At 40.7% G+C, this 26,592-nt stretch overlaps 2 protein-coding genes across 2 annotated transcripts; both read left to right on the top strand.

Annotated features, from left to right (window-relative positions):
* The first annotated feature begins 1,265 nt into the window (after positions 1 to 1,265).
* On the top strand, positions 1,266 to 5,356 carry OTOP1 (otopetrin 1). Its single transcript, XM_009561537.2, has 3 exons — positions 1,266 to 1,425; positions 3,718 to 4,664; positions 5,049 to 5,356. Exons 2-3 carry the CDS (start codon positions 3,837 to 3,839, stop codon positions 5,217 to 5,219), a joined length of 999 nt encoding a protein of 332 aa, XP_009559832.2. The 5' UTR covers positions 1,266 to 1,425; positions 3,718 to 3,836; the 3' UTR covers positions 5,220 to 5,356.
* A 13,842-nt stretch (positions 5,357 to 19,198) lies between these two features.
* On the top strand, positions 19,199 to 26,069 carry DRD5 (dopamine receptor D5). Its single transcript, XM_054066463.1, has one exon. It carries the CDS (start codon positions 19,274 to 19,276, stop codon positions 20,714 to 20,716), a length of 1,443 nt encoding a protein of 480 aa, XP_053922438.1. The 5' UTR covers positions 19,199 to 19,273; the 3' UTR covers positions 20,717 to 26,069.
* The last annotated feature ends 523 nt before the right edge of the window (positions 26,070 to 26,592 follow it).

Below are 26,592 nucleotides of genomic sequence, written 5' to 3' on the forward strand. Positions count from 1 at the left end.
TTTTTTTGTGGAAGGAAGCACCATGTATCTGTCCTAGGACTATGAACTATATTATGGTGTCTTTATTTAGCTACTGAAATCTGTGTAAGCAACCTGCAATCAGTGCAATATATCTGAGGCATTTTGTATTGATTTTTATAGAAGTCAGCTTTTGGAACTAGATGCAGATGTGGAAATTCACTGGGAAACACCACCTTCCCAGTGGTATCCCATATTACACAAATCAATAAGGGTTGTAGACATTTCTGACATCAGAACTTGGTTGTCACAGTGTAATTAATGTGTCCTCTGAACAGCTGAATACATTTCTTATAGAGCTGAGAACTAGTCCTTGAGGCAGCAGAGCCAGTTTCGCTGTAGTTTTGGTTTTGTAGTTTTGGGTGAATTATTGTAGATGACTCTATCTGTATATAGAACATAAATAAACAAACAGGGTAACTTTTAAAATACTCATCTCAAATTACCAATGAGCTGACCTCTTTCTGCAGAAGTGAGAAATTTACTAAGCAATATCCTTGATAGACAAGGTGCATCTTCTGATAGGCAAGTTTTGCTCTCTTGGGTAAATGTTTAAGCCTTTTGCCAATGAAGAGACAGATTGCAGAAGGCTTTGCTTTGTCAGCTGGTGAAATCAGCTCTGTTTATAAGTAGAATTTTAAAAATCCCAAACTGAAAGTTTATCAGTGAAAACAGTGCAGTAGTAAACTACTGTTTCTTGATGAAGAAACCAGCCGCAGTTGCAGGAGAAAAACATTTGGCTTGTCAGAAATGAGGAGTCTCATAAACACTTGGAAATCTACCCTCACTGTACCAGTAGTCAGAATGCAGTAAAGCCCTCAGTTGCCTTTAAGTCTCCACAGGAGGCAAAAATGCATTGATCAGAAGTTAGAAGAAAGACCAGCCACAGTGAGTACGAAGGAGCACTGCAGAAGGCTGTGAAATATGGCTTGTGAATCAATTAACTCTATTCAGACTTTTCAGTCACTGTCATTAACATGAAGATTGTCCAGCCGAAAGAATAACAACACTCACATAAGAAAGCAGAGCACATAACAGCATACTGTTGATGGTTTAATACATTAAGCCATTGTGTTCCTATAAAATTTTGGAAGACTAACATTCATTGTGCTCCACAGAGGAACACCTTTAGGGAAATCGGTTATGATTTGATTTTCCTCGTACTGACAGCTAAGGAGTGCCACGTAGCATGTCTACAGAAAGCCAATCCATTTTATTTAACATATACAGAGGTATAGTCTGTCCAGATTCCTTCAATAATCACTTTATTTTGTAGGTTTGGGGTTATCCATTCTGTGTTCACAAATCTACTCCTGTGGACAAATGGAGTGCTAACAGAGTCAAAACATCAACTGAATGAACATAAGGAAAGACTAATCACACTAGGGTTTGGGAACATAACAATAGGTAAGTGAAAGGGTTGATACATTTTGGAATTCCTGCTCTAACATGTTCTCATGCAAAATACTGCATCACTGTATGATGGAGCTGGGTCATTTGGAACTATGTCAGCATAATCATTCCTGGGCAAGTGGTAGTAAACTGATACGTGATCAGTTCAGATCTCAATTAAACTGTTATATGATCATTATCATATATGTGGTTCAGGCTGTAGTTTTCGGTTTACTCATCTCCCCTTTGGATGAGGTCTAGAAGAAAAACAAATCCTGAAGTTCCAAAACAAAAGCCCAAATTTTAAAAAACATTTTATTGAAGGAATCCCTTTATTAGTACATCATAGAAGTAAATTAAACACAGCACTGTTAAAACTAGAGTTTACTATTTTATAAGTTATTGGTAGCAAAACAAGTGTGGATAAGCCTGCAGATCCTTCCCAGAAGAGTGGTTACACATGATGTGTGATCCTGTGGGATTCAGTGGAACGGCTCCGAGGGATAGGAATTATCCATCAGGGCTGATTCACAAGACGAAGCTTTTGCTCTGAATGGTTATTTTTATTATAAAGAACCATATTCACCATTGGTAAGACAATACAAGTTTAGTCAACATATATTGGGTATAACTGCTGGGGATGCCTTCTGCTTTCAAACACCACTGAAGCATAGGGAAATTAGGAGTGCTTAACTTTAAAGAGGAAATGAAAGTTCTCAGCAGCTATAACTGATTTTCTCCCCATGAAAATTTATTGGTACAGCTGATAGGTTTTGATTGTGTTCACAAGGGAAAAGACAGACAGTTTATGAAGGGGAGAATGGGTGTTTTCCCACCCGGTGAATTCAATAGTACCCATACCCTAAAACCTCCTGATTTTGTGTAGACAAAGGCAAAGCCTGAATTAATTTCCCTTATGCCTATTTATTAGTCTGTATAAATTGAAAAATTTTAGGCATTTTTAATAATTCTTGCCAAAGTTCACATTTAAGTGAAAACTTAAATCTAAAATCTGTAAAATAGTATTTTCAGTATAACTATGTCTAAAAGTATGCCCGCAATTTTACATCCATTTATGTGTGTTACTCTTTTTGGTGTATCTGTGGAAATGATCTACTTTCCATCAATAATTGGGTAGATGAAGCAATGGTTCAGAGATTTTGCAGTCATGGAGCATTAGTAGAGAGCAGGCAAATCACAAGTTAGTGGCTCTGTGTGATATTTTTACTTGTTAAATATAAGCAGTTTCCTTATATTATTTCCAATTGTTCTGCTGCCAGAATTGTTGCACAATTTTGAACAGCTGGAAATAGCATCAGAAACACGAGCTGCAAATCCACTGCAAAAGCAATTGGTTTTCATCTCTTAACAGTGTGTGCTTGAGACAAAACAATATCAACTTTCTCCTCTCCTTTTCTCTTCTAAAATTACAGAAAACAAAAGAAAAGTTTCGAGGTACAATTCTAAAATCAGCACCTAAAGATGTGCCCTTCAGCATGTATGTTTATATGTTTCTAAATAAACACATGCGAAAATAAGTGTCTATTTTTCTACCACTTGGAATTTTTGGATTTCTTTAATTATTTACTTAGGTTACAAATGAACATTAAATATATTTATTTTATAAATACAAGCAATTGTTCATTGAGATGCCTCAGGAGTTTACAATGCAGGTAACTACACTGCAGAGACAATGATTGCATAGGTTCCTCTCAAATGGAGAAGACTCATTTTGAATTTTTTTTTTCCTTAAAACTATACTGGGACACTGAGTGGAAGTATTTCTGGTTTACTTCACCTCTTTCCTAGACATAAACAAGTTTTTAAGAAAGTGTTTTTTGTATCAGAAACCACACTTTTGTAAATAACTGACAAAAATGAGAGTGGAACTGAACCCTTTGCTTGTTAAGCTTGTTCTTGATCTGATCCACAGATCCCTGGGCTTCCACAAAAGCCTTCAAAGCTGAAGGACCTTGGGATCTTAAGTTTTCATGTTATAAAAAGTTGTTTTTACCAAGGCCCTGCTGAAGTTTGGTGCACGCTGGTGCAGCATTCAGTCATGATGTGGTTACATTGCTCAGCGGCTGAGTAGTGAAGCCAGAGATTATACTTCAGTGCATGTAAAAGCTCTGTTAGGTTAATGGCTTCAATGGCAAAACCTTTTCTCAGGTAGCTAACTGGGTGGCACGATGTGTTGTTTGACTGAAATCTTATCTTTATGTTTTACTATTTTATTTTAATTTTATCTATTTACTTTAAATGAGAAATCCTTATAATGCACTTAACTAATCTCTCCTTCTCCTTTAGTTTTAGATGACCATGCACCTCAATGCAACTGCACGACAACAACTCTCTGTTCGATATTTTCACAAGGAATATATTATCTATACCCCTTTAATATAGAGTACCACATCCTAGCATCCACAATGCTCTATGTCCTGTGGAAGAACATTGGCCGCAAAGTCGAGTGCCAGCAGCAACACAAAACTCCATTCAAATTCCATGGCATAACTGTTGGAATGATTTTTGGACTAATTGTGTTAACTAGCACAATAGCCATAGTTGTTGTGTATTTAATTCAGATTGGACGTTCAAAAATCAAAAGCGAGTTAGCACTTACTATGTTTTACTTGCATGCTATCTTTGTCTTGGCTCTCATGTGTACAGCTGGAATTGTCGCCCTTCTCATCTACAGACTGGAAGATAGATCATTGGATAATTCAAAAAATCCTGCTCGAAAACTTGATGCAGAGCTGCTGGTGGGCACAGCTGCGGGGTCCTGGCTCCTCTCCTGGGGCTCGATCCTCGCCATTATCTGTGCCCAGGCTCATCCAAAATACACATGGTATAACCTGCCCTACTCCGTTCTTGTTATTATTGAGAAATATATTCAGAACCTCTTTATCATTGAATCCATACATCGTGAACAGGAAAAAGTGAATGACGATATTAAAACTCTTCGAATTGTGACTATATCTCGGGGGAGCACTTTATCACTTACCCCCTCATACAAAGAGATTTACAATGGCAGAGCTGCTGGTGACAGCGGAGAGATACCCTGCTTGTTTAAGGGCAGTATCAGTGGGAGAGAAAATCATGCTGGTGGTGATGCCAAAGAAGAAACAAGTCAGGAAAATAGTTCGGTCATGCATTCAGCCTCAGATTTCTCATTTTACAGTAGAAATTCAGTTACTAACAACAAGAGGAGAGTTCTGAAGAACATCGCTGCATTTTTATTCCTATGCAATCTTTCGGTAAGACATTTTGAACGTGATTCACAAGTTAATACCCAAAAGCTTCCCAACCTTTCAAGCTTGATAAGTATATTAAAATTACATGGTTCTATAATGTGTAGCAAGTAGATTTTACTTCTGGAAGAAGAAGTGAATGTGCCTTTGAGGAACAAAGTTTATTTAAAGATTGAATCTAGGAGCCTAGGCTTGTTTTAGTCACAGTACAAATACTGTAGCAGCAGTGGAAGCTGAAACCCTCTTCCATCTGTGTTCCCCAGCAGCAAGAGGGAGGGTTTTCCTAGGAATTTCTAAAACTAAATTGCAGTTTGGCAGAGTCACAGTCATTAAGCACTAGTCACTTGTGTCACTGATGAATAACACTGGCTTTGTGTTCTTTTCTTGCAGCTTTGGATACCACCGGCATTTGGGTGCCGCCCGGAATATGACAATGGACTAGAAGAAATAGTTTTTGGCTTTGAACCCTGGATAATTGTTGTGAACCTTGCAATGCCTTTTTCTATTTTCTATCGGATGCATTCAGCTGCCTCGCTCTTTGAGGTCAATTGTAAAACATAAATCATATACGGTCCCTCAGTGAACAATTGATTGAATAATTAATTAAATAAATAACAGTTGAATGAGTGGATGAATGAATGAGTGAACACAACAACAGCTGCTCAATAAACAGAAAATTCAATATTTTTTTAAAAGAAGGGACCATAGCTAATAGCATGTGATTTTTTTTCAATTTTTCTTCCACGTATTTTGTTATATATGTGGTGTTATTGTAGAGGTACACTTTTCAGAATCATAAAAAGTGTTAATATGAGTAACTGTACATAGCACAGTTAGTTTGTTCTCATTCACCTTTGTTTTGGTCATTTGGGGTTTGCCCTCTACATAATTTGTATTGCTTTGTTTTCATTCATTGTGGCTTGTGAAAGGGGTTTAAAAAAAATAATCTGTATGACTTAGGAGGGAAAATCCCAGGAAAAGCTAAACTGAGTGATGCTCCTGAATCACAGACGTACTATGAAAGCTCTGATTCTTAATTCCTAGCTATGTTTTTGTAGTCCAACCTGAAAACATTTGCTGTTTAGTTGGGATGTGGGAATTATTTTAAACTTCCTGAATACTGATAAAAAAATCAATATATGATTATTATTTTCTTAACTATATAGCAAGAAATCCAAGTAAATAATAGGTATGATTAGACACCATGCTGTATGTAATTTCTTCTGATAAAATGTATTTCTATTAAAGCATCCCCCTTGCTTTGTATTCACTATGTGACATAATTGAGAATAAAGTTAATCCTTTTACTTAATTCTTTATTCACACATCCTTGTAATGTTTTAATAGAGAGAACTAGTTTTATAGCTTATGTTTAGGTCTATATGTTCCATTGCCAAAATGGTATATGGACAAATCTGGAGGGCCCTTGGCGGAGGAGTTAACAAGCTGTTAAAACTTGATCTCCAGTCTCTAGAATATTTAGTTGCCTGAATTCTCACAGAAAACAGTGAAAGCGGTGTGCCTGAATATTCTTAGTATATAGATCTGCAAGACTGAAAGACTGTAACAAAGACCAGAATACTAAAAGACAACAACAGATCAATTATTGGATAACCCTCACTAACTCCCTGATGATCTAGTCCTAAGCCAGGTGGGTAAGGGCTGCAACATTTCTGCCCCTTGCTCCTAGGAGGACAGTTATACTTTTAATTACAGTTGTCACCACCATCTGCCTGGAAGCAGTTGTATTTCAACATAGGAGTCTGCTTATGGGACAGAAGATCTCAGCTGTTTTGTCTGCTCTCACACAAAAATTCTGGCTTTATACCACTAGATGGCAAACACAGACCATTTGATAAATTAGCTGATTATTTCTAGGAGTTGCTTCACATCATAATTAATCTTCAGTTCCTTTTTGCATTACACACAGCCATTATCTACTTTACCTGTTGCAAACCCCAGGTCAGGTAAAGCAACTCTCATCTGAGGTAACGGGTGAAGTCTGAATTAGATACACCATCAGTGAGGCTGGATGTGAGAACTGTGTTCCTGCAAAGCAATTTAAGTTGTTTGATTTCAAGTGTTTTTTGAAAGAGTCGCCATCTGATCACATAGCTGTAATATCTGCCTTACTCTAGGGCTGCTTGTCATGCTCTTTTACTACATCTCTATTAATGCTTACATTCATCCTAGACAGTAACATTTTCTGTCTTTCACCTTGCACATAATAGCTTGATCTCACCTACTTCTGTGTAAATACCAGTTCTAACCACTTCACTTGGTTGTCTCAGACTGACTCAATTTTAAGTAGAGCGCATAACACTATCCAGATAATCAGAAAAAAATAATTTCACTAGGTAAACCCACAAATTCCACTTCAGTAAGGGTACAAAAGATGGCTAGAGGAAGCCTGTTTCTTCTTCCTCTGCTTCTGCAGGGTGGGTTCCGTGTCACTCTTCAACCAGAACTGGTGTTCTGCAGCTGATTTCCAGCATCTGTGTTCAGCCAAAGTAGAGCTAGCTAATCCCAAGGGCTAAGAAGGGGCTATATGCTCTGTGGCACACATTTGGAAGTTTCAAAAATAAATAACATCCTTATTCAGTTATATTTCACCTGCAATTACTTAGGCCTTTCTGTTTCTAAACATTACCATTGAAATAATTTCATTCGTCTACAATATTAAATTGATTTTGAGTACTGAAATTGAAGTTTATTCAGAAAAATGAATTAAGGCAGCACTCTGGCAGTGAGCAAATGCTTTAAACATGCTAATGGGCAAATTCTATTCCGAGCTGCACTGATGAAACCCTGCTGACCTGAATGGTTCTGTTTCAGGACTAGAGACTTGTTTTTGGCCTGAGAGGCTTAAAAGGTTTTCACCACAGGACTTCTCTCAAAAAATATTATCTCATCCAAATAAGGGATACTTTATGGAAGCAGGTTAACGTAACTACCCTTGAAGCAATGGTGATTCATGAAGTTCAGAACATTTTAGAAACAGATTTTTGGACCAGTAACATTAATCAGATTGTTTACTGTAGTGTGACCTCTAGCTCTCTGATCAATGTGAAACCTGGGTGCCCTCAAACTTCTCCTTTTTTTTTTTGTTTGTTTTTGTTTTTCTCTGGTATATATTGACAATGCTAATTTATCATGGTTTAAAATATAAGGAATAGCACAAAGTTACCCTATTTCTGCCTACCTAGCTGTTCACGCATGTGATAGGAGGCAGGAGAGCCGACTTAACTGGGAGAGAGGTCTGTCAGGTGCTCATTGTTACTTTCCTAAAGTGCCTCTTGGGGAAAGTTTGCCTACTTTGAGATCTCCAGGGAATGTCTCTGAGACCAATTGAATATTACTTAAACAAAAATTTCTTTTTCAAGGAATTTCTATGGTCAGCCCCAAAGTGCGCTTGGTAGGTAAAGGTTTTGCAACTTTTGCTGCATAAACTTAATCAGAAAGCTATTCCATGATGTTCATCGGATCCTTCTGTTAGACTCTTCCACTCCCTCTCTTCCTCCCTAGATGATTTTCTTTATTCAATAATATATGCTTAGGTAGCATTTAAACTCACATATGTACAGGAACAAAGGCTGCTAAGGTACAAAAAGTTTCCTACAGTACTCAAGAATTTGCCTGAAGAGTCAAACTTGTATGACCATAGATTTCCCCAGTGACACTGACTCTAAGATGGAAGAAGCTGGAGAAGTCATTGTTTAGTCTTTCCAAAAGAACTGAATTTTTTTTACTAGTATTTCTTGATAGTTTGAATTTCCTCTTTTAATCACTTAAAAAAAATTTCCAATGCCCATTTTGATAATTTTGGAAATATTCCTGTGTTGTATGGCCCCCTTGTGGTCCATAGACTTTGAATGGACTGTATCAGTGAAGTGAAGTAGATGGATTTAGAGAACAGCAGAGAGGGAAATTATCCAAGTAATGCAAGTACATTCTTCTTTCCACTGACTAGGGAATTTAAGGTCTTTATAAGCATAATGAATTCATTTAAAATAAAACCTGCCTGTATCTTCCATTAAGCAGCATATAATAAATCCTTCAGGATCTGACCAGCTCTTTCCTAAGTAGGGGCATGTAGTGTAACCTGCTTGTGTTATTCTGCCTTTTCCTGCAAAAGCTCTAAACAAAGCAGGATTTGGTTAAGAAGAAAATTAAAAATATAGTAGTTTTGTTAAGTTGTAGGCTTTGCTCTTTGCTGGAGTTGTTTCTGGCTGAGAATTAAATGCAAATTTCAGTCATCATAATAATGTCACTAGTGTAATCTACTTGTAAACTTGATGACAATATTTTATGTGGCCAATATGAGTTTTAGTTTCATTTATTCCTTAATAAGATTAAGAAATGCTTAGAAATCACATTTGCAAGAATAAAGAGAAAAAAGCTATTTAAAAGGATAATTCTTCAGAGCCTTTTCTAAGGTGAGGTTGCTGGAAACTGGTAGGCTGTGATTTTACAAATGATGCTTTCATTTAACACCACTTCTACTTAATGCTTCTTTTCTTGTGTCTGTGTCAGCCTGTGGAGGCCTCTGATGGCCCCGTTGAAGTTTTAGTAAGGCAGATCTAAAGCAACCTTGAATGAATGCTGCTTGAATGTTATTTATTCTTTATGTGACTTAACAGTGAGCAAAACACAGGTTGAATGGAGATATGAGTATCTGTGCATAGTGATGTGCAAATACCTTCAAATGATTCATTTCTGGATCCTGAAAAATGAGCCTGTGGACATCTTTGACCATCTCTTATATGATGTATTATGAAAACCAAACGTGCATTCATTGTGTCACCTAAAATAAAATTTAAAAAAAATCCTTAAATGTCAAGAATTTAATGCAAACACTCATTTTTTAATTTTCCTACCTTGCTCTGTCTGATTAGAGATGATGTATGTACAGCTGGCTCATTGGATCACTTATTCCCTGGGAACTCTTGTCCCCAGGGATTTGTCCTCGTTCCGTACATGCATGAATAAAATGCAATCTGGATTTAAACAGAACTGAAGCTTTAAAGGATGAACTTGATCTTGAAGATGATGTTAATGGGAAAACTCACTTTAATGTCAACAGTCTAACAGTGGTTAGAGTATTATACTTTTTTTTTTTTTTTTTTTTTTTAGGAGGTGTGCCATGTCCCATACTATTTATTTGGCTGAGATATAAAGCAAAACTAGCAGCTCTCTGTGGCATGCCTCCTGCCTTCCTCTGCTAATGCTCTTCACCTAAAAGAGAACTGAGTTTCATCCCTATAAATATGTCCTTTTGTGAAATCTTTACCAACACATTTTCTAGTTCTTGCCCGAAGCAAATGGAGCACAGTTCAGGCCTAAGAATACGCTATCAAATAAAGATTGATGCAGTATGCAAAAATTTGTGAAAGAACGGGGATAGCAGGAAAATCAGCTGCCATTGCTCTCCACAATTGATTACCTTTACACAATATTTTCTATCAAAATTTGTGAAAGCAGTGTTTATTTTTCAGTAAATTTTTGCTTGGATGTCACTGCTACATACCTGGAGTTAAAAGCCAGTTTGTGAAAAGCAGACACAGATCCATTAATTCCTAGAAATCAAATCAGCATTTTAATCAAAGCAGAGTGAGGAACAACTCCTGTCCACACAGGCAGGATTATCAAAGATATCATAACTTCTTTATTCTAATTTATTCTGCAATCAAATATTTCCAAGCTTAACTGAAGATCAGAATGCTTTTAAAAATGCATGGAAACAATTCCTAACATACCTAGTGCTAAACCTATACTTGGTGTTTGGTTCAGACTTGAGCCCATCATCTTCTGAATTTAGTAATTTCACCCCCAATAGGCAATGAGCTTTTATAGGAAGGCAGCAACTGACAGCTATGAGGTAGTAAGCAATGGCTTTGAAGAAACATCTTGATGGTAGGTGGTTACATAAACCCCCTCCCTCGCCCCTTGCGTTGCTCCTCTCCTAGGTGTGAGGAGCACTCCTGCAATGCTCTATAGGTGGGATTTTCCACCACTACCTGCTTGAATCCAATAGCTTAATCAACAAGAAATACTTCAATAAGACAACAGTAGCCAAACATACTTATGAAAGCATCCTTGAGTCCTTTTCCAGGCATCAGTGTCTGCCTTCTCTCCAAAGCTTTACTTTTATTTTCTTTTTTCACCATTTGGGAAAACCTTTCTAGTGCAATAAGAGTCAAGAACCCAAACTTCACCATATCAAGAAGAGATGAGTGTTCCTGCATGCATTTGACATCAGCTCTGTGGGTAGATGTGGCACCAACACTGAACCTGTGAGATGTGGCCAACAAGTACAGGTAAAACCTGACAAAGGGCAAGTCAATCTGCACATTGGTAGGAAGGACAATGCAACAACACAAAATAATAGGGCATAATTAATAGATTTAATGACCAAAGGAAGAAAACTACCTCATGTTCTGCCAAAACAGAAATGAATGTTAAACTTCTGTGCAACTATAATTCCATTATGTTTTATTTTTGGATAGAGCTACAGCTAAAATAAAATAGTCTGTCCCTCTTCAGGCCACAAGTCTTGGTCAAAAGTACTGAAAGGGATTGCAATAGCTAGTAATTTGTAAATATAAAGGCCACAGCAGCAACAATAAGTAGTTGCAATTTATTCTAAAATTAAAATTCAGATCCAGAGCCCGGTATCATTATTGCAGGTAATTAGTGCAATCAGTACAGCCTACGTGCAACAAACAATTCACAAATATCAGATAATTTAATCTGCATTATTTTCTTTGATGAAGGCAGCTAGACAATATTTCAATTGATAGTTTCTGTCCTTGGCTTTGTTTTCTGCTCTGACATTTGGGAACCCTCTGCTCCCTACGGCAAATCTTTTTCTTTCAGATCAATACACATTTTATGTTTCATGAAGACTGGCCTGTGTACAGTTACCTCTGCTGAATCCCCAAGGCAAAAATAGTTTTTTTAACATATCCTGAAAGTTAGTATACATGAGAGTCTTCTGATGGACCACCCCTGCTGAAATAATATACAGAAAAACTCCGTGTGTAGAGTTAGTGGTTTACTAACACAAGGATCCCTGGGACAAAGCGTCGGCTCCCAGTAAGTGTCACGGCCACTACTGAGGTCTCGCTGTGACTTTTAACAGAAGCCTTCCCTGAGATTGGTGCAGAGCCGTACCATTCCCCAGATGAACCCCAGACTGGCCATTTCACCAGGACTAATCAGATCCTGGGCCTGCCTCATAACGACGTTTTGAAGGTCCTATCTCCTCCCTTTTCAAAGGTGATTTTTGTTCCAAGGCTGCACGCTGTGCCAGTCCGCTGTGGCTATGACGTCTCTTGAATTTGGGGTATTTGCCTTGATTTATTGGAGCATATGCTTTTCGATCTGTATGTTTCCTCCTTTGTTTGCAGTGCGTCAGTCAGAAGAATGGGGGTTGTAAAGGCATTAGAGGAGGTGCTTGATGCTCTTGCACCTTGAAAAAGTGCATATTTCTTCTTTGATCCTCCTTACGTGTCCTGGAGAAGGAGAAATGAAAAGGATGACAAATCTAGACACACTGTAAGACTAAATGCCACTGCTCACCATGCAGAAGGCTATTCACAAGTTGGAATAAATAGCTATTGCTGTTTCACAGATGGACAGAAGAATACACTTCAGTTTTTCTTTGTCATCTCCTGTACAACTCTTATGCCAGCAGACTGATGTCTTCATCAGCTGTTCTTCTGTATACTGTAATAGGACGAGTAGTCCTACGGATTATTACAATAGGTACTTAGTAAGGAACTTTCTAATCTCTACTGCTGTTATTCTGCTATAGAGATGAATGAGACCTGTTGATGCTAACAGAGCATTTTATTTTAAGTCTTACTTAAGGTCTCCCCCTTGCACCTAATAAAGAGGCATAACTAAGTAAAAGTAGTAATTTACTGCTGTTTATCTCAGAGTGACAAAGTTGCTCATTCATAACACTACTGTTTAAAAACTTGAAACTGTAATTCTTCCCCCAAATAAATCCTGAACTACAAAATTCTGCCCTGGCCCTATTCAGCTCTTAAAAATACAGATTAAAAAACCCCATTATCTCTAATGGGTTTCACACATATAAAATTACCTTGCATTGTAGTTTTGTGTTTAGCATTTTCAACAGCCTATCCCTTGATAATACAGCTGTCCTACAGTGCCAGTGAGGCAGCTGAAGTTTGGGGGTCCCACTTCCCAACTCCACTCCCATCCAGCAGCTGCCTTTTGGGAGGAGGAAAACCCAACGATGAGTTACTGTCCAACCCTATGAGACAACACCTGCCTTCGTTACGAGGCTGAGACCCAGATGACTTCTGTCCCTGAGTTCCCTTTTTCTGTCAGACTTAAAACTTTATAAATAGCATCTGTTTTCACTATAGAAATTATTGTTAGTTTGACTTAGTTTTTCTACTAATTTTGTGGAAGACAGTCTCACTTTAAGTTAATAGGGTAAAATCCTAAGTTAAATCATGTTAGTCGCAAATGTTCTAATAAAAATAACTAACTAAAAAAAAGCCTGTAATTTACACATTCAATATAAAATTCATAGGTTCTGTTAATACAGTGGGTTAGTGGAACAGAGCAATTAGAATACTGGAAAGAAATTTGTTTTCAAATTGCTCCATAGGGCAAATTATGCTATTTAAGCCAGAGACAAAATTACAGTGGCTTCTTTGGGAATTAAGCCCATCTGATCATTATTTGCAGTTTTGCAATATTCTTGATAAAAGACAAAATAAAAACAAAAATCTTGAAATGCTCACTGTTAGAAAATTAAAATAGCTTTTTTTCTCTAGACGATTTTCTCAGGACAGATGTGCACCTGGGATGTAGCCATGCATGCTCTGAGAATATGAATAATGTACCCAAAATTGTGTCATTGTATAAATTGAGGGTTTTTTTCCTTTTTCTTGTTTTAAATGTCACTGATCTTCAGTTGTTCATCATGTGAGCCCCTGGAAAATACCAATACTAATTTTTAGTATTAAATTAAGACTATCCAAAATGACAAGATAACATTTTATAAGAGAAAATCCACAAAATTAACTAAGACAGTCCATCAGAAAATCATATTTTTAAAAGTCCTGTTCCCTTTGCTTTTGGTCTTGGCTAGTGTATATCTTTAATCTTTTACTATTGGTTTAAATGAAGTCAGGCTTACTAGGAATAACAAAAAGAAAAAAGGAAAATTTGTGGAAATCTCTTCTGGTAGTATCAATTACTTCATGATTTCACCCAGAGAGTGATCAACACCTGATGTAGGAACCACACTGCACTTATTACAGAGTTAAAAAAGGAGATACTGGGAGGACTGTTGATTCTGTTATATATGGCTAACTAACACTATCCTTCACAGTCCCAAGTCAATAAAATCTTAAATGATTTTGAGGCCAACAGGGATAACTCTAACCAGCTCAAATGACTTCAACAACAACACAGCCTATAGAATGCTGGTTTGTACTGTCTGAATCAAGATGCAGGTGGGGGGTGAGCTGAGGCAGTCTCTAAGAAGTGCATTCAGCCTTGGCTTTCAGACTGCAAATGACAGCAAATCTATTACAACCCCAAATCAATTGCATCAGCCCTTAATCATCCTCACTGTTAAAAATGTCCACCTTACCTCTACCCTGATTTCTCATAGATTCACATTCTAGCCACTGCAGTTTTTATTACCTTACCTGAAAGATCATAAGCCACCTCTTAAGAGAGAACTTTACCCTCTGTAAGACATTGCCAGCTGTTTCTAACCCTTCTGGTGCCCTCTGCTCAGCTAAGTTTGCCAGGCAGAATTCCTGTTATGCTTTTCTGATCATTTTCTCATTGCTCATATTTATTTTCATTAGAAAAAGGAACAGCAGAATCTGACCTATTCTGCAAGGATTTTTTCTGTGCTGAATAAATCAATGATACCAGTTCTCTCCCTTCCTTCCTCAATATGTTTGCGTGGCAATACATACACCCGTGCCTTTGTCCATCCCTATGCAGAAAAGCATTTCAGCTTCAGTAAGTAAAACTGATAGACCTTTAGCATAAGTTCAACCACGCTTCTAAATATAGCTCCACTTGAGTATAATTCCAATTGGCCTAACGTACAGTAACTTCCAGCCTCCTCCACCTCTGCCACCACCTTTTGCCTGTTTTAGAGCGTAAACGTTACAGGAGGTTTTTTTGATGGAATGCTTTTATAGTCTAAACCTCAGCAGCACATCTTTGTCTATGTATTTCAGCTTCCCTTTGATGTTAATTATTTTGTATCTCTTTACATTCAGTATCTCTTAGATGAGAGAATGTGTGAATTTCTGAGTGTTGACTATTTTTAAATGAATATAATTCAGCAGAACAGTGGGTCTCTGTATTTTTGAAATGGAAACAGAATATGTGACAACGAAGGGAAAGAGCTGGTAAAACATACATTTCTAAAATCGGGGACTGTAAAGATTTTTTCCCCACAGAACTGCAGTAGCAGTTAAATTCCATTACTTCCTATCTAACAGCTGTGAGAGAGAAGTGCAATTTTAACAGGTGAATAAAAAAAAAGGAAAACGAGACAAAGCTCTGAAGGAAAAGCACAAAAGCCATTACAAAGATGATTTCAGCATGAAAAAAACCACCTCAGATGTCTCAAGAAGTGACAGCTGTAGTTTCAATGGACTACTCTTAAAATGAGATTTATAAGCAAACTGCCCACAGAAAGCAAAAAAAGGGATGCTAATAACCTATAGATGTTAAAGGTTTTTATTTCAGGCTCAAAAAATGTTGATGGCAATGGACAGAATATTATAACATACCATAAATGTCCCCATTACACAATTGCTGCTCTGGGCTGGTACTGCTATGGATGATTTGGTGCAAGTGCTGCAGCAAAGCAGTTGTCCTGCTGCCCCGCTCTATTCCACTGCTTCCCAAATCACTGGAGTCTATTATTGTGGAGGAGTTTAGTCTCATATGCCACCCCATCACAAACTTCCATTTCTACAACCACTGATAATATTCCTGGTCTCCTAGTGCATTCCTGTGACTTGAAAGACAGTTTTGAGTGTGCATGAAACGTTGGATCAATGTCAAAGACTGTATCACTAGTGCAGCTATAGGTACAGGCATGTCTTCGGCCAACAAAACTTTCTCCTTGTCAATAATAGGTCTTTTTCCATGGGTTTCTCTGGTGAGGAACTTCAATTCACGCCAACTGAAATGCAAGAACATTTGTTAAAAAAAATGAAATAAAAATGAAATACGTGGAGAAGATACTATGTCCTCTAAATTCTAAGTTAAACAGAATCCAGACAGCAAAATGCAACAGTTGGCCAATAAATGAGATACTTTGGAAACTCCTCCCTACTTTGGGTGCGCCTACTTTGGGTGCGCCTATTGCAGACAGTAGCATAGAAAGCATAGCAAAATTTCATTTGTTACACGTCTGACGTCTCACAAGTGAGCTCTCATAATTGGGGTGCCTTCCCCAGCCACTCACACCTCCTCTCTGCCCAGCTCCATCGCACACAGCAGGGCTGACAGGAGCCAATGTTTGCCAGCACCTCGGCTGCTCCCAGCCACAGCCCAACACCTTCACTTCCAGTGCCAGTGCTGACTTGTACTGAGTGTGTGGTGCTGCTGACTTGTGGGCAAGCTATGTTATCATCAGGCTCCTGTTATCACTATGCACACAGATAGCTCCACACATGTATATTTAAATAGCTAATAATGCTGACTGTATGCATGTGAATGCATGCATATAGATAACATATTATATATGTAATTTGCGTTGATGCATTTGCATGTGTATGGACACTTCTACATTGGTGAAGTAATGAATATAAGCTAAACAAGCAAATCAGATAATTGCTTTTTTACATAAGCTTCAACAGGCACATGCACAAGTACTTGTGCAATTAGGTCTTTCATTTATACAAACTGTAGGAGGCATTGCTTAGGAAAGCAGAGTTTGTGCAAGCAACACATTGCCTTAACATCACAGCTTTAGTCACGCTGCTTAGAATTCAGTGGTGACAAAAGCTAAATTCTCTCTCCAATATTAAATACAGCTCTGCTTAAATGTAGAAATCTACTGCCAAGTTCTTAAGCGAGAGCTGAAGCGAAGCTTCAGTTTTTCTTTTGACAATTTTAGAAAATTGCCTAAAAGGTTGCAGATTTAAATACTCTTTATTTAGTAACTCCAACACTTAATTTTCCTTCATCTCACTGCAGATACAGCAAGGTATAGTGAGCCTTGTCCTTCCCCATCTGCCTGGAGACGCAGCTGGAAGGTGGCTGAAGAGTGAGTGGCTTTGTCAGCCCTTCTAGTGCCAAAACAGGCTGTTGAGTCAAGAATGGGTTTGATCTCTCTCAGTGGTTTTAAAAATAATTATGTTTTGGAGAAATTAAACCCATTATATTTTGAATAAAAATCATGGAAGCACGTTCTCTGAAACACAGCCATGGCATTGGTGTGCAGTGAGTCCAACAGTGCAGCACCCACACCTGTACTGCTTAGGATCCAAGCTCTGTTTTCTAGCTGTGCTGCAGCCCTGACAAGAGGAATGATTCACAGAATCGTGGAATCATAGAATAGTTTGGGTTGGAAAGGACTTTAAAGATCACTCAGTTCTAACCCCCCTGCCATGGGCAGGGACACGTCCCACTAGATCAGGCTGCCCAAGGCCCCATCCAACCTGGCCTTGAGCACCTCCAGGGATGGGGCACCCACAGCTTCCCTGGGCAACCTGTGCCAGTGTCTCACCATTCTCATGGTGAAGAAATTCCTCCTTATGTCTAGTCTAAATCTGCCCCTCTCCAGTTTATACCCATCACCCCTAGTCCTATCACTATAAGCCTTTGTAAAACGTCCCTTCCCAGTTTATTGTAGCACCTTCAGGTACTAGATGGTCACTATAAGGTCTCCTTGGAGACTCCTCCAGGCCAAACAACCCCAACCCTCTCAGCCTGTCCTCGTATGGGAGGTGCTCCCGCCCTCTGATCATCTTTGTAACCCTCCTCTGCACCCGTTCCAACACTCCTATATCCTTCTTATGTTGAGGATTCCAGAACCAGACACAATACTCCAGATGAGGGCTCACAAGAGAGGAAAAGAGGGGCAGAATCACTTCCCTCACCCTGCTGGCCACACTTCTTTTGATGCAGCCCAGGACACTGTTTGGCCTTCTGGGCACGTTGCTGGCTCATGTCGAGCTTCTCACTGACCAGCAACCCCAAGTTCTTCTCTACAGGGTAGCTCTCAATCCTGTCATACCCCATCATGTACTGAAATTCGGGATTGCCCCAACTCATATGTAGAACCTTGCATTTAGCCTTGTTGAACCTCATGAGGTTCTCACAGCCCCACTTCTCCAGTCTGTCCAGGTCCCTCTGGATGACATCCCGTCCTTCTGGTGTGGCAACCACACCACTCAGTTTGGTGTCATCAATTCATCCCATAAAAGAACTGCAAAACCAAGAGAATACAATTTCATTTGTCGGGTTTCATCTCCCTCATCCAGCAGAACCCTTTGGAACCATGACCCACCCAGCCTACATTTCCCACTCCTATGGAAGAAACCCAGCCCGTCCCGCTCCCCTCGGCACCTTCCAGCCCCACTCCTTGCAGCGAGAGCCTGAGCGAGCCGTGTCCCTGCCTGACAGCCCCTCTTCAGATCGAATATCCCTCTTTCAGACTGGATATCAGGAAAAAACTTTTAACCAAAAAGGGTCATGGGGCACTGGCAGAGGCTGCCCAGGGAGTCCCCATCCCTGGAGAGATTTAAAAGACGGGCAGACGAGGTGCTCAGGGACGTGATTTAGTGGCAGATAGGAGTGGTTGGACTCGATGATCCAAGAGGTCTTCTCCAACCTGGTGATTCTATGATTCCCCGGGATGCTGCGGCCGCTCCCCGCGGGGCACCGCGCTCTTCAGCTGCGCTAAACCTCCGCACAAAGCCGGCTTCGGCCGCAAAAGAACTGCGAGGAGGGCTCAGACGAGGCGGGCGGAGCTTGCTCAGAGGGCGGCGGGGACGAGGATGCCGCGCAGCGCCCGCTCGAGGGAGAGGGGAGCGCAAGCGTGGGACGCAGCCGGGGGCCGCGGAGCCAGGATCCCGCGCAGGGGAACGCGTCGAACAGCGGGGCGCGGGCACCAGGCGTGAGCCGCGGGGCAGAGACCCCGAGCGGGGGGCCGCGCGGAGCCGCCAGGTGGGCGCCCCGACAGGGAACAGCGGGACTGAGACCCACGAGTCGGGGGAGGGACGCGCGGAGCCCGGCGTGTGCGGAGCTCGACGCACGCGGAGCTCGGAGCACGGGATTCGCGGAGCCCAGGACTCGCGGAGCTCCAGACGCGCGGAGCGCGGAGCTCGCAGCCCGGGACGCGCGCGGAACAGGGAATCCGGGACGCACGGAGCCCGGGACGCGTTGAGCTCGTGACGCGCGGAGCTCGACGCACGCGGAGCCCAGGGACGCGCGGAGCCCGAGACCCGCGGAGCCCGGGACGCGGAGCTCGGAGTCGGCGGAGCGGGGGGTCCGCCAGGGGTGGCGGCGGGGCGGGGGCCCCATGGGGCCGGGCGGCGGGGCGGCGCTGGCTGCTCGGCGCGCCCCGGCGGGAGCCGGCAGCCATGCAGCGGGGCGGTCGGAGCCCGGGGCCCCCCTATGGGGCGCGGGGCCCGGCGGGCGCCCCGGGGGCGGCGCAGGTGGCGGCCGGCAGCCTGCTGGCCCTGCTCATCCTCTGGACGCTGCTCGGGAATGTGCTGGTGTGCGCGGCCATCGTCCGGTACCGGCACCTGAGGAGCAAGGTCACCAACATCTTCATCGTGTCCCTGGCCGTCTCGGACCTGCTGGTGGCTCTGCTGGTCATGCCCTGGAAGGCGGTGGCTGAGGTGGCCGGGTACTGGCCTTTCGGGGCTTTCTGCAACGTCTGGGTGGCCTTCGATATCATGTGCTCCACAGCTTCCATCCTGAACCTGTGCGTGATCAGTGTGGACAGGTACTGGGCTATTTCCAGCCCATTCCGCTACGAGAGGAAGATGACCCAGCGGCTGGCGCTGGTGATGATCGGCGTGGCGTGGGCGTTGTCTGTGCTCATCTCCTTCATCCCTGTCCAGCTCAACTGGCATAAAGGTGGGGACATTGCCGCTGCTAGTGATATTGGAGATGGATTGGGTGCTGGCTGGGCGGCAGCGGGTGCTGTCACGACCTGGGCGGATGATATGAGCACCACATGGGTGGCATTGGCAGCAGTGAGACCCTCTGATGGGACTTCTGGCAGCAATGATACCCTCACTGGACCATCAGAGAGCTGTGACTCCAGCCTCAACAGGACTTATGCTATTTCTTCCTCCTTGATCAGTTTTTATATCCCTGTGGCTATCATGATAGTTACCTACACTCGAATCTACCGCATCGCCCAGGTGCAGATTCGTCGTATCTCTTCCCTGGAGAGGGCAGCGGAGCACGCGCAGAGCTGCCGGAGCAGCCACGTGGAGTGCCACCATCACACAAGTCTCAAGTCCTCCATCAGGAAAGAGACAAAGGTATTGAAGACTCTCTCCATCATCATGGGCGTCTTTGTCTGCTGCTGGTTGCCGTTCTTCATCTTGAACTGCATGGTTCCCTTCTGCCAGAGCCCACCCAGTGACCCCCATGCTGGCCTTCCCTGTGTCAGTGAGACCACATTTAATATCTTCGTCTGGTTTGGATGGGCCAACTCCTCTCTCAACCCCATCATCTATGCTTTCAATGCTGACTTTAGAAAGGTCTTCTCCAACCTCCTGGGATGTGGTCAGTTTTGCTCTAGTACTCCAGTGGAAACTGTTAATATAAGCAATGAGCTTATCTCTTACAACCAGGACACCCTTTTCCATAAGGAGATAGCGACTGCTTATGTTAACATGATCCCAAATGTGGTTGACTGTGAAGAAAATCGTGAGGACCCTTTTGATAGGATGTCCCAGATCTCCCCCGACCATGAGATTGCCACTGACTCTGTCTGTGAGCTGGACTGTGAGGGGGAGATTTCACTAGGCAAAATAACACCTTTCACTCTGAATGGTTTACATTAAATTGCATCCTGGTCAGTTCTTCTTGGATTATACAACAAAATATTGGCACTGAGTGGAAAAAAACCTGCTTGATTTTGTGCTATAGTTTGGTTAGTCACTTCACGCTAAACTCACTTCTATGTGTAGCACTTTGCAGGGTACAGACACTGTCATGCAGGGAGCTGGCAGCACAGACTTAATTCAGCGCTTCCCCAGGCTGAGGGAGGGCCAGGCAGTCTCCTTAATTAGCTGTGGTGAGGTATTGTGGTATAATTGCTGTCAGTTCATGTTTATAATGTGTTTGCAAATGAAAGGTGCCATTGTCAGTGCTAAGTATCATGACTTCTAATATCAGGGAGAGATGTGGCTGGCATAGACATTACATAGAAAAAAATTCTAGGCTGCTTGTTTGTTCAGATTTTTCATTTCTTTTCCTCTGTTTTTTTTTTTATTGGTTAGGGTTTGTTGTTTTGTTTGTTTGGTTTTTTTTTTTTTTTTAAATAGAAATAGTGAGGTGGTGATTTGGATGATTATTTAAATGCGTGTTTCTGCCAAAACAGTTTATGTGAAGTCCATGTTCTCCTAGGCGGCGTTGTTGCCTATTGATATCCTTGCCATGTTCCCAGATGAATAAATAAAAGTTATGTTGATCAAGGGGTTATTATCTTTCATTTATCACCCTGAAAGGTTTACAACAAATATTCAAAGTAACATTTCTATTGAAATGGTTAGAATGACTAACAGCTAGACCCTGTTATTTTAAAAGCTAAATCGTCTGTATAGAAGATATAATTTTTTAATAAAATCAAGGCGTATAGGAATGATTGACTTAAATGAACTCTTTTATATGGCTCTGCTTACAGCTAGATTTACGCCTGTTTTTCTTTAATATTGTAACTGATGCTATCCTCTGCAGCTATGAATATCAAGTATACATAAATATAAGCTATTAAAACTTTCCACTTCATTCCATATTTGAACTTACTTTTAAAGGATACTGTTAATGAGAAGAGTTTGGTAACAGAATGAGGAGTTGGATATGTCTAAAACCAATAATGGTATTTGGAACTGCTGTTAATAATTGGCATTTACCAGTCTAGATGTTAGAGTAAACATTCAAGCCAAGAGAAGAAAAAATTATGTTGTTGTAATTTTTTAGTTATTTACTTATTAACTGGACTTTGAGTGCTTTGGCTCTACAAAACGTTCTAAAGCGGTCTTTAAAAATCATAAAAAAAGTATTTTAAATCTGTTGATATTGAAAACACATCAAATGGAATATTATATTTAGAAATGTGTAAGCTTTCAGCTTAGAAATTGAAAGTGATCTTATTTCCAAGACAAATGATCAAAAGTAGTAAAAGCAATACCAATATTTATTTAAAATTTTATTTATTGAAAATTTTGGCTTACAAAATGAACAATATTTGAATTAATTTACCTTTTAAAAATACCTGTGTCGTGAGCTGAGCAGATTTAAATTCAATTGTAGGTTTGGATTCAGTAGCACTCCCTCCTAATGGCCCTGACCTAGGACCTCCCTGCATCCTGCCTGGCTGGGAACTGATGGCTGGGGGAAAAGTAGGATCTGCACTAGGCAGCATGTTTCAGGGCAAGTCCTCTAAGCAGATGCTGGGTTTCCTGGATGTTATGCACTTAGTATCGAGCCTCTTCGGAAGTCAACCCCCTAATACTGGCTTGGGGATTGTCTTACCTCTCCTTTGGATTTAAGGTAGAAGAAGTGCAGGGGGCGTGTGATTGTGGTTGCCTCTGCTGCAATCCAGTTTTGTCTACAAGCAGTGTTTTGTATGAGTAGATATTAATTGGTTATATTGTCACTTTGGGTTACCTTTTTAATGCTTGTCTCTGAAGACTGACATCTACCTGAGCATTTTCTTTGCTGTTGATATGAAATCTCAGTGTAATATCCCTTCACAGTTGTCTTTGGGAAAGGGTATTGTGGATGTGGTTTAGGGAAGCTTGAGAAGCAGAGGTTCTATGTCCAGAACCAGGTTCAGCCTACTAGTGGTTTGACATTGAGAGTGAGTATGTAATTCTTTCTCTCTTAAGCAATCATGTGTTGCCAGGAGTTAACCATAGTCCGAGCCCTGCTGGTTAGGTATACTTCACCAGGGTGAAATATTTTTCCCGAATAAAAATGAAGGAAGCTGCTTCTGGTGGCACAGTGGTGAATTACCTCAACCAGAATTTAGATTTTTGCATTTTCTAGTTACTGCTCAAGTTTTGAGGCTAGTACATACAGCATGTTAAACTTTATGGATCTGTGCAAAAAGCCTGTGATACTCAGCTGCAAGAGGTACAGGCACCTGCTGCCGATTCCGTCTCCCAGGACAATGCCTATGGTTTATGCAGCTTTGTCCATATTACATCAGAAATAGCCCAGGGAGATGGGAAAGGGCAAACAGATGATCCCTTCCTCAGCACTTGTGTGCTAAGAGGCTATACAGTCTGATGCTGTGTGTTAGGAGCTGCTCCAGCAGCAGGACACAGCAGCAGAACAGTTTCAGTAGTAACAGGGTAGAGTGTCCCTCCACCTCCCTACGTAACCTTTCCTCTTCAAAATAATCCCTATGCCAGTGGCGTGACAGTTTGCTTGGATCTAGTTCCTTGCAGGTGTGGCGGAGGGGTAGATGCATACAAGAAGATGCTAGTATACCCCTTGACAGGGTTTTTTCTCCTCGTCAATGCTTTACTGGCCTGGGTTTCTCAAATAAGTGGGTGGGCTGATGCTGGGATGCAAGGAAATTACATCTCCATCAGTGGGCTTATGTAACAGCTTTGCACAGAGTATTAGAAACAGTCTTATTTTGTATCTGAAGGAAGGCATTATTTAGCCTGCCCCCAGAATTTGGGAGCATGATTAGGTCAATACAGAAAACTTCGCATTGCCACTTTCCATTACTAATTTTAGTTTATGACTTCAGCTGCTTAATGGTTTCTGATGATGGCTCTACAATGAAATCTCACTCTTAGAGTATATACCTGTTCAGGGGCTTCATACTTCGGAGCCCAGGAGCATCGGAAGGGAAACATTTCTGCTTTGAAAGACAGAGAGAAGGTACATTTCTGCCAGAAGCACAGACTGACCTTAAGGATCTGAAACAAGACCTTTTTTCTTGACTTGTAACCTAGGGATGATTTGTTGCTGGTGTATTCAGAATTAGTAAGATAAACTGTTAAAAGAAATGTGTAGTTGCCTTGAACTATAAAAAGGAGCAGACTGTTTTAATGAAAACATTCCCCAAAAGGCTTTTTTAAACTGGTTTCTCTCGGGTGAAACAGCTGCCTTACTTTTTTAATAGTTTCACTTTTAAGGACTAATGCATCTGCCTAGCTGTAGAGCAGAGTTCAGTGGAAGGGCAAGTAGGTTTTCATAATCCTAATATCCTTGTGGTGTCACTCTGGAACTCACCTGTGCCAATGGCTTAGTGCCTCACATGAACATGTTTTCTCCCATGAAAGTCACCTCTCTCCTGTCGTGCCTTTTACTCCCTAATTAAGCATGATCACTTATTGCTAGCTCGGTTTTTATAGGTTTTTCTCTTTTTGTCCATTGTACTTTAATAATTTGAATATACAGTATAGTTGGCTTTGAGTCATTGTTACTGTAGTCTGTGTGGTGGCTGATCTTGAAGATTCCTGATTGTTTTCAGTTTCTATTTTGTGTCACTGTTTATATATCCTACCTTGCAATACGTGTTGCTGTTAAGTTACCACCGAGCCAGCCAAATCTCCTGTTACGGCTGTTTCTGTTAGTCCTGGATAACTCTGTGCCAGATGACGGTCACTGTATCAGTAGTCTGTGTGTTTTCTGAGTTAACTAATGTCAAAGGAGTTCATGTAAGTGAAAGAACAGAACATGTGAAGGTATCTTAGTTAATTTTTTAAGAAGCTGGGAAGTGGAGGATGTGAAAGTACAGTGTTTCATGTAAAATGCTGCGAACACCATAAAGACTCTTTTCACTGTTCAACACCCCCCTCCCCCCCCCCAAAGAGCTTTAAACAGCACTGGTTTTAACAAGGAGCAGTGGCTTGTGTGATGTCTTTTATTTGCCCAAAGCTAAAGAACTGCAGGTGACTTTCTTAGAGGTGAACACAAACAAATCACTTTTAAAATGGAAAATAATTGCTGCAATATTTTTAGGTAAGTTTAGTACTATATCCCTTTGCTTTCGTTGTGTTTTTCACTTTTGTCAGCCACACCTGATATGTTTGCAGGGAGGCTCCCTATTAGAACTCCTGTAGTTTTGTAACATATAATAACAAAAAGCTTCAAAATTAGAAAAGCTTTCTGTAGAAATAACAGTAAGCACAATCTTACGCCATTTAGGAGTCAATCATGTGTAAACTCAGCATTCAAGAGACTGACAAGGCTAGAGGCAGTGTTCAGAACATTTATGGAACTGGATGTTTGAGAGGTTACAAGTCCTTCAGCTGCTTGCATGTGCCAAAATTGTCACTTTTAACAAGGATGGCATTTTTGTCACTGTCACACAGAAGGCAGGGTATACACCTATGTTGGTGTTAATAATTATGCAGAGATTTTTCTTCCCTCTGAGGCCACCTTCACTACTATTTTATTGGATTCATCAGGTCTTTGAAATTATTCAATGGCTATTTCAATCAGTAGATGACCTCAGTGATGGATGTGGGCTTAGGCCCATGGAGCAATGAATGGCTCAAATATTACTACTGGTATTCTCTGCTAGTGGATGATGACATGTTAAAGTTGGCGCACTGAACAAAATATTTCGCTGGATGATATGCAGAAATAATTCTTTTATTCAGATTTACTTATTAGTTTTCAAGCTTCAGAAGACTTTTCAACCTTTCCAAAGGAGCTTCCCAGAGCCCACACAGAACATCTCTACTTTGATCATCTCTCAGATCAGTTAACAACTGGTTGCATTTTTAGTGCCCTAGTAACTATGTGGTGCATTGTGCTTTTGTGAAAAGAATTATGCCTCCCTCCATAAGTTTAAGCTGATGGTTTCAAAGGTGAAGGTATACTTTTGGTGTAAAAAAACCTGTAATTGAGGAAATTTCCGTTATTAATGGGACATCAAAGATATGCCTCTTTATTCAGCCTTTTGTTTATTGTAGCAGTGGTAGGACTACAGTGAGAAACAATGGAATTTGGGGTATAAAGAGTGGAAATATAAATAATACTGTCATCTGAAGCGTATGATGGGTTATTTCTTTCAGGAAGCCTGTTGGCTCTCCCAGGATAGTTTATTTTAATAGAAAATTTACAAGATGATTTTATCTTGTTGTATGTCTAAATCCATTCTCAGTTATGACTGGAGATAGCCTTCAGTAAGATTTATAGTGAACTGATAACTGTTTAAGGAGTCTAAACGCTTTTATGGACTTAATCATTTATATCATAGCCATCACTGTCAGATTTGTGAGATTTGCAAAGTGCAGTGCAGTAAACATAAAAAACATAATTAAAAATTCCGGTTCATGAAAAAGAATGTCTCCTATGAATTACTCCCCACTTTTAACAACGAATATTTGTTTGTGTCTTGTACTGCACTCATTGCTACCAGAAGCAGCTGGAGTGCTCTGAACCTGCTACTAATAATCTGCTTATTCATGTTAGGAGGAAGATCTGAAAAATAAGAAAAGAAATGGCAGCAACATGTACAGGTAAGTTCATTTCACACGAAATCAGTCTTGTGTTGGTCCTCTCTTTGCAGAGGACTGCATGGCAGTGAGCCATTCCTTCTGATGCACAGGCACCTCAGCCTTGACCACAAACACCAGCTCCCTAGACCTTGGCTGCAACGTAGACCTCTTGTTCCCAAGGTGGGTGCTCAAAATCTGCATATAATAGTTAGGAAATATAAATGTTTTAATAACTTCTCTAACTT

The sequence above is a fragment of the Cuculus canorus genome, chromosome 4 (genome assembly GCF_017976375.1).
Source record: "Cuculus canorus isolate bCucCan1 chromosome 4, bCucCan1.pri, whole genome shotgun sequence".
In the NCBI taxonomy this organism is placed as follows: Eukaryota; Metazoa; Chordata; class Aves; order Cuculiformes; family Cuculidae; genus Cuculus; species Cuculus canorus.